A 17214-nucleotide genomic window follows, 5' to 3' on the forward strand; every position below is an offset into this window, starting at 1 on the left:
TTATACACTTTCTATTCTCTTTGGAAGTTGGAAGGATTGCATACCTCGAGTTGTTCAAATTTATTGTGTACTCATAATACAAGTTTTGATAACAATTCAAAAATGGTGTAGTGTTGATTCTCGTATGAAACTTTTGGCATTTATTCAAAGATAATATCACAATGGTTTTAGGTATAACTGTTGTTAAAGAGTGCGTGCTTTCCTATTTTCTACGATGGTCACTGGACCATGATTGAAAGTGTCACTATACTACTACATGCTACATAACAACCCCTAGTCATGCGTGATTATATATCTTTCCTAACAGTTGTTAAATTCCTTTTCTGTAGTAATGAAAACTTCTTATATAAGGAAAATTGAAACCGTCAAAGCTCGGACTCTTAGACTCGTCAATCTCTTAGACTAATGCATCAAGTTGTGTAGGAGAAAACCTAGTAGAGAGGGACTCAGCCATTTCTAACGAGAGGTGTGGAAGGGAAACTCCGTCAAGGGTAGATATAACACCCCAAATTTTAGAATAAATTGTTTATTGAATTATTCGTGAATTATTGAGGAATTGTATGGCGTATGATGTGTGTGGGGTACTTAACCATAATTAGGAAATATTAGAAACATCACGAGCCACGAAAAAAAAGACTAACATTGCCCTTCTTCTCCTCCCACCCAGCCGATAAAATAACACAATTTAACCTACTTATAGCTAAAATTATGTTCCTCAGAGGACATATGTTGCATGTGATGTCCTAGCAACTGGTTTGACAAGTTAAAGCAGAAACGCCACAATTAACTTGTACAAGATGATTGGGCAGAAAAGCAGTAAATAACACAATCAATTGGTAACTAATTTTGATGCAACCTGCACCTACGTCTGGAGGATTGACTTCCAACCCAAGAAAGGAAATTCAATATTAGTAGCTTAGTACAATCATTCATACAATCAACAATAAACCCTATGTTGTTCAATTCTCTTTCCTAACATTACTCAATGGCTTTCTATTTAGGACTCCCCCTAAATATGTGACATCCTCTTTCTCTCAAACACTAACCTAAGTGTTTGCACATTCAATCACTAAACCCCTGGGATCAACTTCAATCAAAACTATACGTGATGGTGAATCTTACAACTGAACTAGACAAACCTATTATGCCAAGTTACAGAAATACAGTGGTGTATATAAAAATATTTAGGACTCTCTTGTAAACCTAACCCTTTAAGTTCTTCGACGTGAGTGCTTGAATTTCAATGTAGGTTTAAGCTTCTTATATAATGATTATGGGCTTTTCTTCATTGATATTTTATTTAATTTTGTCCAGAGATAATGTAGAATATGTTGGATATTATTTGTTCCTTAAACCTCCAACAAGATATAATTTGTTTCAATTTAAGTTAAAAGTTAAATCTCCATTTAAATTTAAATAAATCTCCTTACCGCTGTTAAACAAATCACTTAGACATATTGTTAAATCAATCATAATAAAATTTGATCCATTCTTTGATAAGAGAATCTTCCAAAACGTAGTAGTAAAGTTCTGATGCGCAAGGCCTAGTTGTCGTAGCAATATGTTGGGACATCATGTCCAGCATGTCCCTTTTGCACCTCCATAAAACTTAAGCAAGCTATATAAATCTTGAAGACTTTAAATACTTCTCCATGTTGTTGTTTTGTAAAAAACAGTCAATCTAAAGAGTTAATCTACGAGGAACTTTAATCTCCCCCTTTGACCAATTGTGACAAAACAACTCTTCAAGATATAAAACCTATTCAGAACATCCATCACCAATATAGATGAGAATAAGTGACAGCCGGTATAGATATTGAATTTGAGATTTTATCAATTTTGTTTTTTGATGTTTCTACACAATTCAAGTTCATTTTTCACCTAGAATTCTTGTATTACTTTTTAAGTTTGTTGCCTATGGTTACTTAGCATAGTAGCTAACTCTTATTTAGATTTTTTAAACACTTTTTAACAAATTTTTTAACACTCTTTAACATTCACTCTTTTATGAGTAAAACAAATATTAATCCTTCACTTTAAAAATAAATCCTATATAAAATGATAGAACACATGTTTGTTTCAATTCACCTTATAAAAAAATAAGTGTTAAAAAGTGTTGAATATTCACTCTATTATTGAGTGAAATATATATTAGTCCTTCACTTTAAAAATAAATCTTACGTAAAGTGATAGAACACATGTTTGTTTCAATTCACCTAATAAAAAAATAAGTGTTAAAAAAGTGTTGAACATTCACTCTTTTATTGAGTGAAACATATATTAGTCCTTCACTTTAAAAATAAATTTTACGTAAAATGATAGAACACATGTTTGTTTCAATTCACCTAAAAAAAAAATGTGTTAAAAATATGTTGAAAAGAATCGGGAGCTAACATTCCTCTTATAATTTATCTTCATGAGACACGCATGTACACATTAATAAATGATATACTAAATTAAATCAATTTTGTAATAATGTAGTATGCCATTTTTTTTTTTGCCAATAATGATTCTTTTTATTAATCAAAATAGTATAAACGAGGATAAAATCCTATTTTTCTTTTTCTATATAGAAACTCACAACATAAGAACTCATAGGTTACATAATCTAATTCCATATGAAAATTCACACAAAAACAACAAAATGCAAACAAATACTTCACACCAATCTCAAATTCCTCAACTATGTATCCTCATAATCTATTTTGAAGCAGCAAGACTTTCAAAACGAGCTTTGAAGAAGGCCAAAATAAATTCTCTTGGAGGCAATTGTTCCTTCACAATTGGATGATTGTTGAAGTCCTCACTCCATTTATAAAGCTTAGGAAATTTCTCACTAGTAAACAACTTCAACCCTGCAGCTTCTTGTATAACAGGTAACCAAAAAGCTACAAAAGAAGCAGTAATATCAACAATCCCAATCTTTTCTCCACCAAAGAATTTATCCTTGAGCTCATTCTCAAGAAATTGTAAAGCCACTTCTACTTCCTTAAAAATCTCCTCACGTTCCTTTTCATCATGACAAGTAGTAACTTTTGGTACAGCACTCAAAATCTGTTGTAACAAATTAAAATAATTAAAAATCATAATTAATTAATCAATTACAACAACAACAAGAAAACGTGTGCGTGTGTGATCTAGTGGTGAAACGCTTGAGCCCTGAGAGTGTGCTCCTCTCAACGGCTCAGGTTCGAAATCCGCTATTTACAAATTGCTTATTAAAAAAAAATAAATTAATTACCTTATCATCTATGAATTTAGACCAGAAACGAGCCTGGGCTCGTTTGTAAGGATCAGAAGGTAAGATTGGATTTTGCTTCCAAATTTCATCGATGTACTCAAGAATTAAAATTGATTCTAAAATGGGTTTTTTATTATGAACTAATACAGGAACTTTTTTATAAACTGGATTATATTTGATGAGTGTTTCACTAAAGTTTCCCCATTTTTCATCTACATATTCGTATTCAATTCCCTTCAATTTTAGAGCTATGTGTACCCTTGTTGCAAATGGACTTCCTCTCATTCCAAAAAGCTTCACCTCTTCTTGATTTGATGCCATCTTTGAGCTTCAATTATTTGCTTAAAAAAATAGCTTTTGGTTATATGATTTATGCATAAGATCTAGTTCTATATATAGAGCATGATTTTGTTGCAAGTGTGGAAAGAAATGTAAAGTGGACCGGGTCGTGTGTGTTATTCATGCTTTATAAAAAGTTATTAAAATATATTCATACAAAATATAATAATCCGAAGATCTAGGTTTTAAATTAAAATTTTATATAGATTCAAATTTTTTATATAAATAAAGAATATTTACTTTTAAAATTAGACTTATTGATTTTTTAAAATTAAACTTATAGTGTGTGAGTTTCATAAAATATCATATTTGAATTGTATGGGATTTTAAATAAATAAATAATAGAATTTATTTTAAATTTTTTTATAAATAAACTATTTAATTAATTGCTTTATACAAATTTAAAAATTATATATAAGAAAAGAGAAAATATTTTTATTAAAATATCTTTGTCGATTATTTAAATATTCATCTTTATTATAAATGTAAAATTGCTTCAAATAATATTAATTAAATTAATAAAAATTATTTTATTTTGAAAATTAAATAAAATAAACCATTAATTTAGAAACACATTTTTACTATTAACATGTAACATTAATACAAATTATTAGTATATTATATTCATTCATTATAGTTAATGAAATGCAATATAATTAATAGAAATGATAAAATTAATATTGATACCTTAAAATAATAGTTATTTAAATATAAAAATATTTATGAAACATTTATTTAATGAAAGAAATGCAGTTGGATTATTGCCCAAGATCTAAGATCTAGAAAGTTCATTTATACCTTTCTATTGAGAATTTTCCTGACCACATGAATGTCCAAAATATGATGTAAGCGATTGCGTACCGTAAGCAAGGAGTATAGAGATATTTATGGCGCGAACAGAAAAGTAAGAGCTTTCACTTTCAAAGAAAAATAAGTACTCTAACCAAAAAGACATTAATAAGATAAATATTTCATATCATGTGAAAATTAATTTAAAGAGAATGTATGAACTTCAGTTAATATTGTAATTGAATGAGTTAGTTTTAACAATACATTGCACTCTCTTATATACAGTGGTAACTGCATGAATGTAATAATTGTGCCAACTTTAAACTTTGAACATGTTGTTGAATCTTCATTTTCTTAGCAATGATCCTTTCACGAACAAACAAAGTGTATGTTCAATTCAATCGGTTTGGTCCTAGTTGTTAGTGGGCGAGACATTATTTGTGAGGAGAGGAAGAGAGAATAAAGTAAATAAGAAAATTGTACAAATTAAATTACAAACTATGTCTATTTATATACAATTAACTTGAACACTAAGTCGGCTAACAAACCCTAATTGGATTTGAGTTTGGATTACTCAACTTGGATTATATCTAATATCTCAACGCATCCTCTATAATCCAAGTTGTCGAACATACCCTAATCATAGTCAATCTAAAATATTCCTAATTTCTTTTTCAAATTCAAGAATCTGTCGATCTTCAATCCTTTGATGAAAATGTCGGCCAACTGTGCTTCACTTGAGCAATGTCTTACTTCAAATTCACCTAGATTTACCTTCTCCCTTAAGAAGTGAAATCTAGCTTTGATATGCTTACTCTTTCCATGCAGAACTGTATTATTTGCAAGATTAATAGATGACTTGTTTTCAGTTAGCAACACCAGAGGTTTCACTTCGACCTCGATCTCTTCCAGCATAGATTTGATCTAAATTGTTTGACATGCAGCATAGGATTCTACTATATATTCAGCCTCATACGATGACAATGCCACCACGGGTTACTTCCTCGGGCACCATGAGATTGGGGCACCAAAGACTTGAAAGAAATAACCAGTTGTGCTTATTCGATCTTCTTTATCTCCACATCAATCAACATCTGAATAACAAAGTAATCAAAGCTTCTTTACTTTTAAAGTCTCGTCGAAATAGAATTCAATAGTTTGTTGATCCTTTTAAGTATCTCAAGATTATTCTTATAGTCTTCATGTGTGACACTATTGGTTCACTCATGCATCTGCTTATTAATCCTAATTGGTTCACAAATATATACAAATCAATTGGTGAAGGTCATTTGAAACTATTTTGAAGAAAGGGATTTTTTAAAGGTATTAAAAATAACATTTTTGAATTAATTAAAAGTTGATCAAATAAAAAATATTTTTATACTTTTAAAAATATATTCACAAAGTATGTAACATAAATAGGGAGTGTGCAAAAAAGAAGTGGAAATGAGTTGTTTTTCAATTTTAAATTAATATGCAAAGTTGTGAAGAAAATGAATAAAATAAGTGCCAAAAAATTATTTTGGCCCTAGGGAATCTTGAACTCACATCACGCCCCTAACCTTGCAGCACAAAAGACTTACCACTGGGCCATGCTCCCATGGTGTTAAAAGAACAAGTCCATTTGATAAAATATTAGAAACAAGCCAAAAATGGTAAAAATCAAATAAAACACAAAAGTCAGGGGCGAGGGGGATTCGAACCCAAAACATTGGGCACACGAGGACTAAAGGTGCATGCTCTACCACTAAGGTGGCTGTTACATCCAGTTATCAAATGCAAACCAATAAATATTATAAAACTTGTTTCAAAAATGAAAAAATGACGCCATGGCCATCATCTTCTTCGTGGAGACAAACACAATCAACATCCATGGTTGATTTTCAAACTCCCTCATTTCTAACCATTTACAATTAATTGAAGAGATTATAATGCCTTGATCCCAATGAATTCACAAATTCGTCTTTTGCGCCATGATTCATAGTCTGCAATTCATTCCACAAGCCCATTATCTTGACAAAGTTCTTCTTTCATGGGTGATTTTAGCACAAAGACAAACCCTTGAGAAAACTCTTGAACTTTTTGAAGAATAATGCCTCAAAAGCATGGAAAGGGATAATCTCAACAGGAAATCCCGATCATTATCTTGATGACTCTCCAAAAGCTCCAAGCACAAGATTGGAGAAACCTTAGCTTAAGAGAGGAGATGAGTGCACTTGGTTCCACACCTATAATACACAAAGCAATGGAAGACATAAGTTATATTTTTTTGTATTTTGGTTAGTGTGATATATATACAAGATAAAGCATAGGTGCTTGATGGTCCATCCTAAAGATAAGGTGAGCACAACATCAAAGAACAACCCTTAAGATTGTGATCTTGATCAATGATTAGAATTCAAAAATGAAAGAATGATCTTAGGGACAAAAATTAGGGTATGACACCTTGAACTTTAGAGATTCTAAATGAATGCTCACTTCACCTTGAACTGCTCTAGATTGCTCTACCCGAATCCACTTGTAAATGACAAAAAGTGAAAATGGAGGTGTTTAAGATATTATAGAAGCAATGTGATGGTTTGCTTCAATGAAGTGTATATGAGGTGTTTGAAGGGTTGTTTGACACGGAAACAACTTGAAACTCAAAAATGCTAAGTTTATGCAAAGTGAAAATTTGAAGTTTCAATTGAGAGGGTGACTTTGTGAATTTTGGTGTGTTTGGTTTCAGAACCAAATGCCTCTATTTATAGGCTCAATTTTTTGGTTTGTGGGGAAAATCAGATCATTTGGAGTCCCCATCCTCAAGTTGACTTACTTTGCTTCATGGTGAAGTAATGTGAAAGTTATGGGCTCCATGCTAGTTGGATTTGTGTTGCTTTTGGAGTAGATCAAACAATGTAGAGGCTCAATGCAAGAGTTGTTGGTGATTAAAGTCACTTTTCCAATTTGGAAATGGTGCCTTTAGTCTTGAAATGACATGAATCAATGGTTAATGATCAAATCTCTTGGATAAAGCTCTTTGGACTTGTGTAATTGTCTGATTAGAGCAAGATTTGCAAGTAATGTGGTCTTCAACCAAGAGAAATGCAAATTTAGTTCAATATTTGTGTTGTGAATCTTGTTGTTAATTACGAAAAAATTCAATATCAATTTGTGAGGCAAAGAAAAGTAGCAACCACATAAATGGTCTACAGCAATAATAATTTATACACAGATAATATAATAGAATAAGGCGAGAAAAATGACGAAGGTTTGTTTACCCAGTTTGATCAAACGATCTACTCTGGGGGAGAGATGAACTCTCCAATTCACTATACTCAGAAAGTTGTTACAAAAGATTACATAAGAGTTACAAGAAAATAGTCTTCACAGTTCCCAAAGAACAAACCCTATTTTCTACCCAAGTGTTTCCCAACCTCTCCAACTCTCAATATAAGAATAACTCAAATCCAAGGTGTTTAGAAGTACTTCCCAATCCCCTTAGATAACTCCAAAAGTTTTCCAAAAACCTTTGTCTTTATAAGTTTTTCCTTGGAATTCCCTAAACCCTTATTCTCCCTTGTTGATGTAAGCTCTAAGATTGTCACACTGTAATAATAGAAAAGATACATATTTATAATAGTAAAATCCAAGAAATCCATAACAAATCCCAAAACACATCTCCTTAATTGTTAGAATAAAAGATATTATTATAATCTTTTAATATCTCTCAAATATTATAAATATCTTATATATCTAGACTATTATAAATATATATCTTATAATATCTTTTAGAATATCATAAATATATATCTTATAATCTTTTAGAATATTATAAATATCTTATAATATCTTTTTATATTAATTTATATGATCTCCAAATTAATATAAAATATTCTAACATTAATGAATGGATCTATGAACCGAACTGACTGAACCCGATATTCGTAACTCGCTCGAACCAGATTACTGTTGGCTGGAGATTTCGTTTGAAGAAAATATTCTTTGAAGGATTAAAGTTCAAGGAAGAATGGTTACTGATGACCATTTCGAGAAATAAAATGGCTACTGATGGCCATGTTCGAGGATGTTGTTTAAGTTGAAACAAAGATAATAAGTATTGGAGCTGGTTCGAAGTAAATTATCTTTAAGACTTAAGCGTTTTTACGAAATACGAAGGGTACTGAAGCTTGGCGTGTTTTCGTAGCATTCTCGGTTCTGATCACGTTTCCACGTATCGAAAGAGGATTCAGGCAGGAGGATTTGAATTTCGAAAGAGTCTGTGTAACCGAACAAGGACAGATGGCGCCCCAGGGATTCGAAGCGTATGCATGTGAGCAACGTGGCATCATGTTAGTGTAGGACCGTTAGGGTCGAAATTGTAACACCCCATCAAATTCTTTATTTAATTTAATTGATTTTTGGATTAAATATTAGAATTATTTGAGTTAATTGAGAAAAATGGAATGATGTGGCTAATGGGCCAGTGTCGCTTTTAGTAGAAGGGGGTGTCAGTGGTGAAGCCCATTGCTAATGATATGCTTATTTTCACAAAATAGAAAAGAAGAAGGAATTGTGGGAAGAGAACCAAAAAGGAGAAGAGAAGTCTGAACGTGAAAGAGCAGAGAAGCAAAGAAGTGCGACGCGAGGAAGAACGAAGAATCAACCTTCAGGTAAGGGGGGACTCTTCCGATTAACCTCTATTATCGGGTTGTAGATGATAGGATTAAGATTTGTATGGTATTGATTCAATAGAGGAGTATGTTCTAGGTTGGGGTTTTGACATTTAGGTTCAAATTGATAAATTATGTGTAAATGCATGTTTTTGATGTTTGATTATGTTTGGATGTGTTGTTGAGGCATGAAATAACATGGAATGATTGTGAATTGATTCTGTTTTTCGTGTATGGTCGAAATGATTCGAGTTGGGTTGTGTTGAATGGAAATAAGTTGCTGTCAAAAGTGCTTTTTTTTTTGCTGTTACAGGTGATGTAACCGGTTACGGTCGGGCTTGTAACCGGTTACGGCTGTGAAAAATGGGGTTTTTGGGCTAGTTACGAGTTCGTAACCGGTTACGGCTGAAACTGTTTTTGAAAAATTATTTTCGTAACCCGTTACGGCCGAAGCTTTTTTTGAAAAATTATTTTCGTAACCCGTTACGCCTTTTCGTAACCCGTTACGCTGCAGCTTTTACGAAAAATATTTATTTTCAAAAATTCGTATCTTTTGAACCGTAAATCCGTTTTGGATGCCGTTTTCGGCGTTGGATCGATAATTTCATTTCCTATCTAATAAAATATATTAAAGAGAAGTAGCTCGATTTTATTTTAAAAACCCGATTTTTTTGGTGCTGTATTATACTTGTATGCATAAGTGATAATTGCATTTATGCGGTGGTATGCGGAAATGTATTTGCTATGTTGATGTTGTGTTTGGTGTGATGTAAGTATTACATGATTGTTGAATGATGTTAACATATGAATTCACTATTTGGTGTTATGTTGGTGAGTTGGTTTTGATGATGTTGTTCATCTTAATCGGTATTACTGTGGTGATAATATATTGAGGTGCTGAGAATATATTATGTTGTGATGAATATCAAATGGTTGCGATATGAGTATGCTTTGTGTGTTGTGGATGCATGATTATGAATCGTTGATGGATGTTGATGATGAGCATGTCTTGGTTGATGCATGCATTTCATAATCATTATGTGGTTGGTCCTTGACGATGGTGGATCAGTGGTAGCTAATTCCCATTGTGTGGAATTAGTGAGTGGGTGTCGCCGTATCCTTGACGATGGTGGATCGGTGAGATGGGTTCGTCCCATGATTGGTACCACATGCATGTATTTGCATTGCATTAGGTGTTTGATTTATTATAACATGAATGGAAGTTGTCCAATGTTATAATGTTGTGTGTTTGATGTATGTGTGTATAGCCTGAATATATGATGATGTTGGGTAAATATTATACTATTTATGTTTTATCGTTTATGAACTGATAACTTTGTTTAATTGCGAATGAGACTCACCCTTACTGTTGATCAGTTTCAGATTGAGGAGTAGCTTTTGTACTTGGTGAGGATTAGCTCGTCAAGTAATTCGTTAGAGTCGGTTGGGTCATGCTCTGGTCGTGTAACACTGGGGACGTTATTAGAGTTACTTGTTAAACTCTTTTTATTGGGTGTTTTATTATGGTGGTGTTTTTAAGTCTATGACTTTGGTGGTTTCATTATTCAGATGTTAAAAGATATTTCCGCTGTGTTGACATGCTAATCTGAATAATTTTGGTTTAACGTTCTCTTTTATGGCATGACATGAGTATTATTTTAATTATATGGAAGTTGTAATGCCCTTTTCATGTTTTACTCTGATTATTGTTAAACATTTATGCGGGGTATTAGAAGGGTGTTACAGAAATTAGTATAAATAAGGGTCTTAATGTTAGGATTCCGTGTGTTCATTTTGTACAAATCACTCACAAATTACTCAAGTATCAAGCGTTAAGAGAACGAGTTCGCTGAGAAATGTACGTATGACACCACCATCTTAAATACGTTTGTATTCATCTTTATGCAAGTATCTTTTCAATATTTTTCTATCTTTCGTTACATTCCAGCCATTTACATTCTTGCAACTTTATCTTTCGTTTAAACTTATTTGGAAGTCTTTACTTTCTGCAAGTTACATTCTTGTACTTTAAGTTTCTTGCAAGTTTATCTTTACTCTATCTTTCGCCAGAGTTATATTTACGTGTATAGCAAGGTGATTGTTAGTCTTTACATTTTGTCTATTTATTTCTAATATCGAAGACCAAGTAAACAACCAATATGAACCAATTCATCACAAATGACAACCTTTTTTACTATATCCTAGTGTCGTCCTCGGTTTTTCTCGTGAGATACGAACTGACTCTTCTTTTATTTTTGAGTTTGTGAAAATCAGAGAGTCGCCGCCGACTTTTATTTTATCCAATTAAGGAAAGGTTTATAATAGAAACAGAAAAAGACCTTTAAGAGATTTTGGGTTCGGGGGTAGATTATACAAAGGGAAGGTATTAGCACCCCTTTGTATCCATGGTTATCCATGGGCTCTTAATTGCTTAGCTCACTTGTTTGAATTATTTGTCTTGCTTTGAAATGCTTGTATGTGGTTTTAAAATACCTTTGTAAATTAACTTTGTAATGATCCTTGTGCGGATGTATACAAAGTGTTTTATCTTTCGAAAGATGTTTTGAAAAAAAGATCTTTAACTTCGTAATGATCCTTGTTTGGATATATACAAAGTATTGTCTTTTTTGAAAGTTTTGTTTTGAAAAACAGTGATATGTGAAACATTTGTTGTTTTGATTTGAGCAAGCAATTAGGAGATCTACCATAAATTTATAAGATCTTTTCCTGTTTTCTTTTAGAAAATTTTCTTTGACTGGATACAGAAAGAAATTGTTTGAATTGTATTTGAAACAGTAGAATTGATTTTGAAAAGAGTAACAGAGGGATTACCCTAAGAGGTGCAAGTGTGATTGTGTTTTATTTCCAAATATTTTTGTCTTTGAAATTAGTGACCTAACGCTTCAGTTTTTATCTTTTGACATACACGCAGTTTTATATGTACAGAAATTAAAGTACGGAAATGTAAAATGCGGAAAGTAAATCTACGCTATTACATCGATTGTGGGAGAAATGTAAACTACGCTATTTACATGAATATGGCAACCTATACACTTATCTATGAATTTAAATTGCAATAAGATAAAGGAAGTGTTTTTTTGGATTTTTGGATGGTGGATTTTAATTAAAATTAATGCATAATTAATTTAATTGAAAAGCTAAGAATTAGAAATAAAATTTAAACCTAAAAAATTAAGTCTAAAATATGTTCATATTGCTTGTTAATTAATTTTAAAACAAAATTATTTTTTTTGTGATTTTTGAAATTGTTTTGGAACTTATTAAGCTAATTAACATATAATTATATAAACAATTATACACATAAGATAAACTTAATGAGAAAAATATTCTAATTATGTACAAAATTAGTCTATAATATATAAACTAAATTTACTAAAAAGAACATATTTTTTTCTGATTTTTTGATAGGTTGAAATAATTAAAAAGCAAATATATAAATATATACTAATTAATTAAACAAAAATATTTTAATTATTAAGAAAAATAAAATATTTTTGTGTCAAAAATTAATATATTATTTTATAAACCTAAAAATATTTTTTGCATATTTTTCTAATTTGTAAAACTATTTTTAAATAATTTTGTAAAGAAAATTAAATAAAATAGAAAAATAAATTAAATTGTGATCCTGTGTGGTTGATGATAGAGTCTATGGTATGTGCGCGTGTTTTGGTGCGTTGGATAAGTGGATGGAATGATCTGATGGACACAGATGCATGGTACATGGCATGATGGTGGAGCGCGTAGCACAAGATCCCAGAATAAAAAAATCGCGCGCATGTTCTGGCCAATCAGATGACGCCACATCTTCATCTTCTACCTCCAGACTCTACTTTTAACAGCGTTTTCTTCCATTTTGCCTGTAATAAGTGAGCTTCATCCCTGCAAAATAGCGAATATGGGTAAACCTATACAAAAATGTTTCGCGACCTGTTCATTCTACTAGCCCTGATTCACTGAGTTCAAATATGCATATTGTTTCTTCTAATTTTGCTTAAATCGTGAATCCCTAATTTTGAACTCAAGAACCCTAAAATGGTGATTCCTCGTATAGGTGTCCAAACACCAATTAACTTTCCAGAAACGATCAGAACATGAAAAAAACTCAAATATATGATTACATCGTGTTAAATATGCATGAATATTCGTATTTTTGTAAATTTCAATTTGAACAAACCGTGGGTTATAGAGCTCGATTTAGTGAGTTTCAAAGCTTGAAATTGATCTGGACAGATTCAGTGATGTTCAGGGATTGTGTTTGAGTGTTTAGTTTGGATTGAATTGAACTGAAACTTAAAATTCGAATTTCAAATTTCTTACAATATTTCAAGCATGATACAAGTGTGTTACAAGCATGGATTTTGTTCTGAAATCGTGTGTGTGTGTTACTGAAGTGTTTTACTTCATTTATAAGCAATGAATGTGCTGCAAACTTAAGCTAAGAAGCATTGATGATCTTTGAACTTTTGCATTTTTAAATATTAAAAATCTTTGAATTTTTGACCATGGCTTGATTTTCTTCATCCCTCTTGCTCTAGGCCTGCTATGTACCTTCATGCTACAAAGTGGAATCATTCTTGATGGCTTTAGCTTAAGATCAAAGCATTGTACCATTATCTTTCACCATTTCTTTTTTAATTTAACTTTATATGTAATAAAATTAAACTAAAAAAGAAATAAAAATGTTATGGGCCTTAGGTTGGTCGTGGGAGGCCCTTAGAATCATTAGAATCATGTTTGAATCATGAAAACTTGGCCCCTTTTGGAAAAAAAACATTTTTGATCAATGTTGGTTTCATGCATTTTCCCAAAAAATAGCCAACTTCAACAAGGCATAAATCCTTCAATTTTGATCATATGAAGGAGTTCTTGTACTTTTTAGAAACCTCAAGATGTCCTCTACAATCTACTTTAGAAACTTTTTTTCATTTGGAGAAGTTATCTTGATGTTATGGCCTTTGACAAAAAACCACTTTTTGTTGACTTTGAAAATGACCTGTAATGTCTGAGCTTATATTTTTCAAATGGTGAATCCAATGACCATGGTATCAATTGCATTTGAAAGATAATTGAATTTCCTTCAAAACAAGCTTTGGTTGGAATTTTTTGAATGAACGAGGAGAGAGTTATGGCCGATCAAAGTTCAGTTGACTTTTAGGAGAAAACCCTAATTTTGAAACTTAGGGTTTTGTTGATTTTTGATCTTTTCTTGATGAATTATGATCAACTATTGATCAAATGATGAATCTTTTGATAAAATATGGATGTTGACAAAAAAATTCATTTTTGACTGTCTGTTGACTTTTCGGTCAAACTGGTCGTCTACTGACTGTTTGAGCTGCTGACTGTGCGTCTGAGCGAATTGAAGTTTGAAAATTTTTCTGGTGGTATTTTGAGACATATGGAGGTCCATGATATCCATTTGAGGTCTCAAAAAACTTGCTTCTACTGAAAAAAACAAAAACCCTAGTTAGGGACTGTTTGTGTAGGAGACAGTTAAGCGTACCTGATTTTTGTGCAGTGCTGAGTCTCTGCTGATCATGTGATTATCAGAAGACTTCTAGAACAAAAATCTTGGAATTTTGAAATGCAAAAGATTGATTTGATTGATGGTACAAAACACGGAGAATCGTGCTGTCAGCGGGTTTGACTGTCAACTGGCTGTCCGGGCATTAACGTAACAGTTAAAGTGAAAACCCAACAGTTAAAGTTAATTTTTCTTTTTGTTTTTTTTTTGTTGTGTTAATGGTGAAAATTTATTTACATGAGTTGTTAGAAAAACACAAAACATAATAAATAAATACAATATACCGTACGTGAACGAAATTACCGATAATAACTTTGAAAAATATTTAATGCACAGAAAAATAAATATTTAACTAGCAAAAAACACACATAATATTATATTGATAATTAAACGACAGTACGACAGATAGTACGATATTTAATACTGACAGTACAAATATTACATAATATAATGAACAGTACGACAAATAAAATAAACAGTACATTATTTGAAAGTGAAAGATACGAAAAACTTTAAAAATGACGATTAAAAACCCATGCTATAAATAACAACATATAGATGAACGGGAGTGTAAGCAACCCAAGTCCACATTTTTCAGGACTATGCAGACAGAAAAAGGACATGATCACCACCAAGACAGTGATGACCATAAGAAAACACGTATCCATCCATTTTGCCATTTTTGCCGGGGAAGAAGAGAAAATAATTATGAGGTAGAAGTTTGAGAAATGAGTTGAAATTTGATGTGAGAATTTATGAAGAAAAATGAGAGGTATTTATAGAGTGAAAAGAAGGATAGAGACGTTGGGGAATGAAGTGATTCCGTACAAAAAAGGAAAATTTGAGTGGTAGTAGGATTTGAAAGAAAGTGTATGATTGGGTTTGAAAAGAGAGATGTATAGAATAAAGTTAGGATTTGATTTGAAAGAAAGAGATTTGAAAAGAAAGGAAGAGATTTTGAAAATAATAGAAGAGATTTTGAAAATAATAATATAGTACAAAAATTAGTGGGGAAACAAAACTAATAATAATTTACTTGTTACCAGTACAGTTTGAATCCCTGGACTCTGCGCCTGCAAAATTTAATTCTGTACCAATTGCGTCTGTACTATTTATCTGCAAATATATTTCAAATAAACAGCGTGTGTGAAGTGATAAGCAGTATTTGGCGTTTGTGTAAGAATAAATTCAACAGCGAACCAAAATACCGTATAAGAAAAATTCTAAAAACTGAGTATTCATAAAATCAGGATATTTATGAAATAAAATCCAAGATTATATGAAACTCCCAATTTTTAGACAGAAGTCTGTTGCCTTCTTTCTGAAAAAAAATGCGGGCAAATTTTGGGGTATAACATTTGTCCCTATTCAATCTTCTTAAACCTGAAGAGACCGATTGGAATCTGAAGGTAGAAGATGATTGAATATTTAGATGCCCTGAAAATTTGCGCTTACCTCCACCGGAAGTGATGCTGGAATTTGTACTGAATGCTATCTGAGAAATGTCGTTGGCAGATCAAAACATTACCTGACATGGGCTTTCAGATGCCATCTAGCGAATGTGTTGATGGTTTGTTCATCAAAATGAATCCATTGATTATATCTTGATGAAGGATTTGAAAACCTCTGCGTTGACAGTTTCGGAACCGTCCGAGGTTACCACTTTAAATCTTAGAGGTTGATCGTTACGGAACTGTCCAAAGTTTTTTCCGCTTTAGATTTTGAAAGTTGATCTATGTGGAACCGTTTGAGGTATCCGCTTTGGATCTTGAAGATTGACTGCTTTAAGGAACCGTCTAAGGTATCGACTTAGATCTGAAGGTAGATCATTAAGGAACCGTCCAAGGTATCGACTTAGATCTGTGTTGCTTGTTTTGAGTTGATAGGTGGTTCGAAAAGAGAGATCTCTTCAGTATGAATCTTTGGCTTGATTATATTTGAGAGGAATGTTCGTCTGAATAGAATCCAGGAGAACACTGCATGTGATTGAGAATAACTTTGCTGAGGATATTCGTCCACCTGAAAAAAATCAAGTTAGTGACATGCAATGTATTGATGCATGTAATGTATATGTTGAGATTCTCAAACTAAATGAGAAATGTGCATGTTATGTATGCGTTTGTCATGAAACATTATATGCTATGTATGAATATGCGTATGATGTATGACTTATGCAATTTAGAGCGTGTCAAATTTCTGGTTGGGAAAATAAATCCCTGCTTGTTATTTCGTAAACGAAGGCATTATGATTGATGATCTTTGCTATCTTGTTCGAGTACACTCAGCTGGGGAACTTCCTTATGGACCAGGATGCTCTGTTGAGGGATATTTGACTACCGTTCGAGGATGAAGGATAATTTGAAAGTTCTGATTTTGATGCTCCTTGAGTGGGAATAAGAAAGATGCGTAATCCTCCAATGCACTATTTGACCAAGCCTCGGTGTGGAGGATCAAACCTTCTGGGGATAATGATCTTGAACAGCCCTGCTGGGGAATAAGGTTTCTCGAATCACTTTGTTGGAGAGAAAAATCTCATTGATGATTTTGCCAAGAAACGTATCTCTGTTGGGGAACTTTTCTCCCGATACTGGTTTCAGGATGATGTCCAGATGATTGGGACATTACCTGAATGCTATTCCTGTTTT

At 32.2% G+C, this 17214-nt stretch overlaps 1 protein-coding gene across 1 annotated transcript; it reads right to left on the minus strand.

Moving 5' to 3' along the window:
* Positions 1 to 2585: 2585 nt before the first annotated feature.
* Positions 2586 to 3627, minus strand: LOC131609311 (probable glutathione S-transferase). Its single transcript, XM_058880999.1, has 2 exons — positions 3242 to 3627; positions 2586 to 3054 (listed from the first exon to the last, which is right to left on the minus strand). Exons 1-2 carry the CDS (start codon positions 3560 to 3562, stop codon positions 2701 to 2703), a joined length of 675 nt encoding a protein of 224 aa, XP_058736982.1. The 5' UTR covers positions 3563 to 3627; the 3' UTR covers positions 2586 to 2700.
* Between the last annotated feature and the right edge of the window lie 13587 nt (positions 3628 to 17214).

This window comes from Vicia villosa, linkage group LG6 (assembly GCF_029867415.1).
Source record: "Vicia villosa cultivar HV-30 ecotype Madison, WI linkage group LG6, Vvil1.0, whole genome shotgun sequence".
Classification (NCBI taxonomy): domain Eukaryota; kingdom Viridiplantae; phylum Streptophyta; class Magnoliopsida; order Fabales; family Fabaceae; genus Vicia; species Vicia villosa.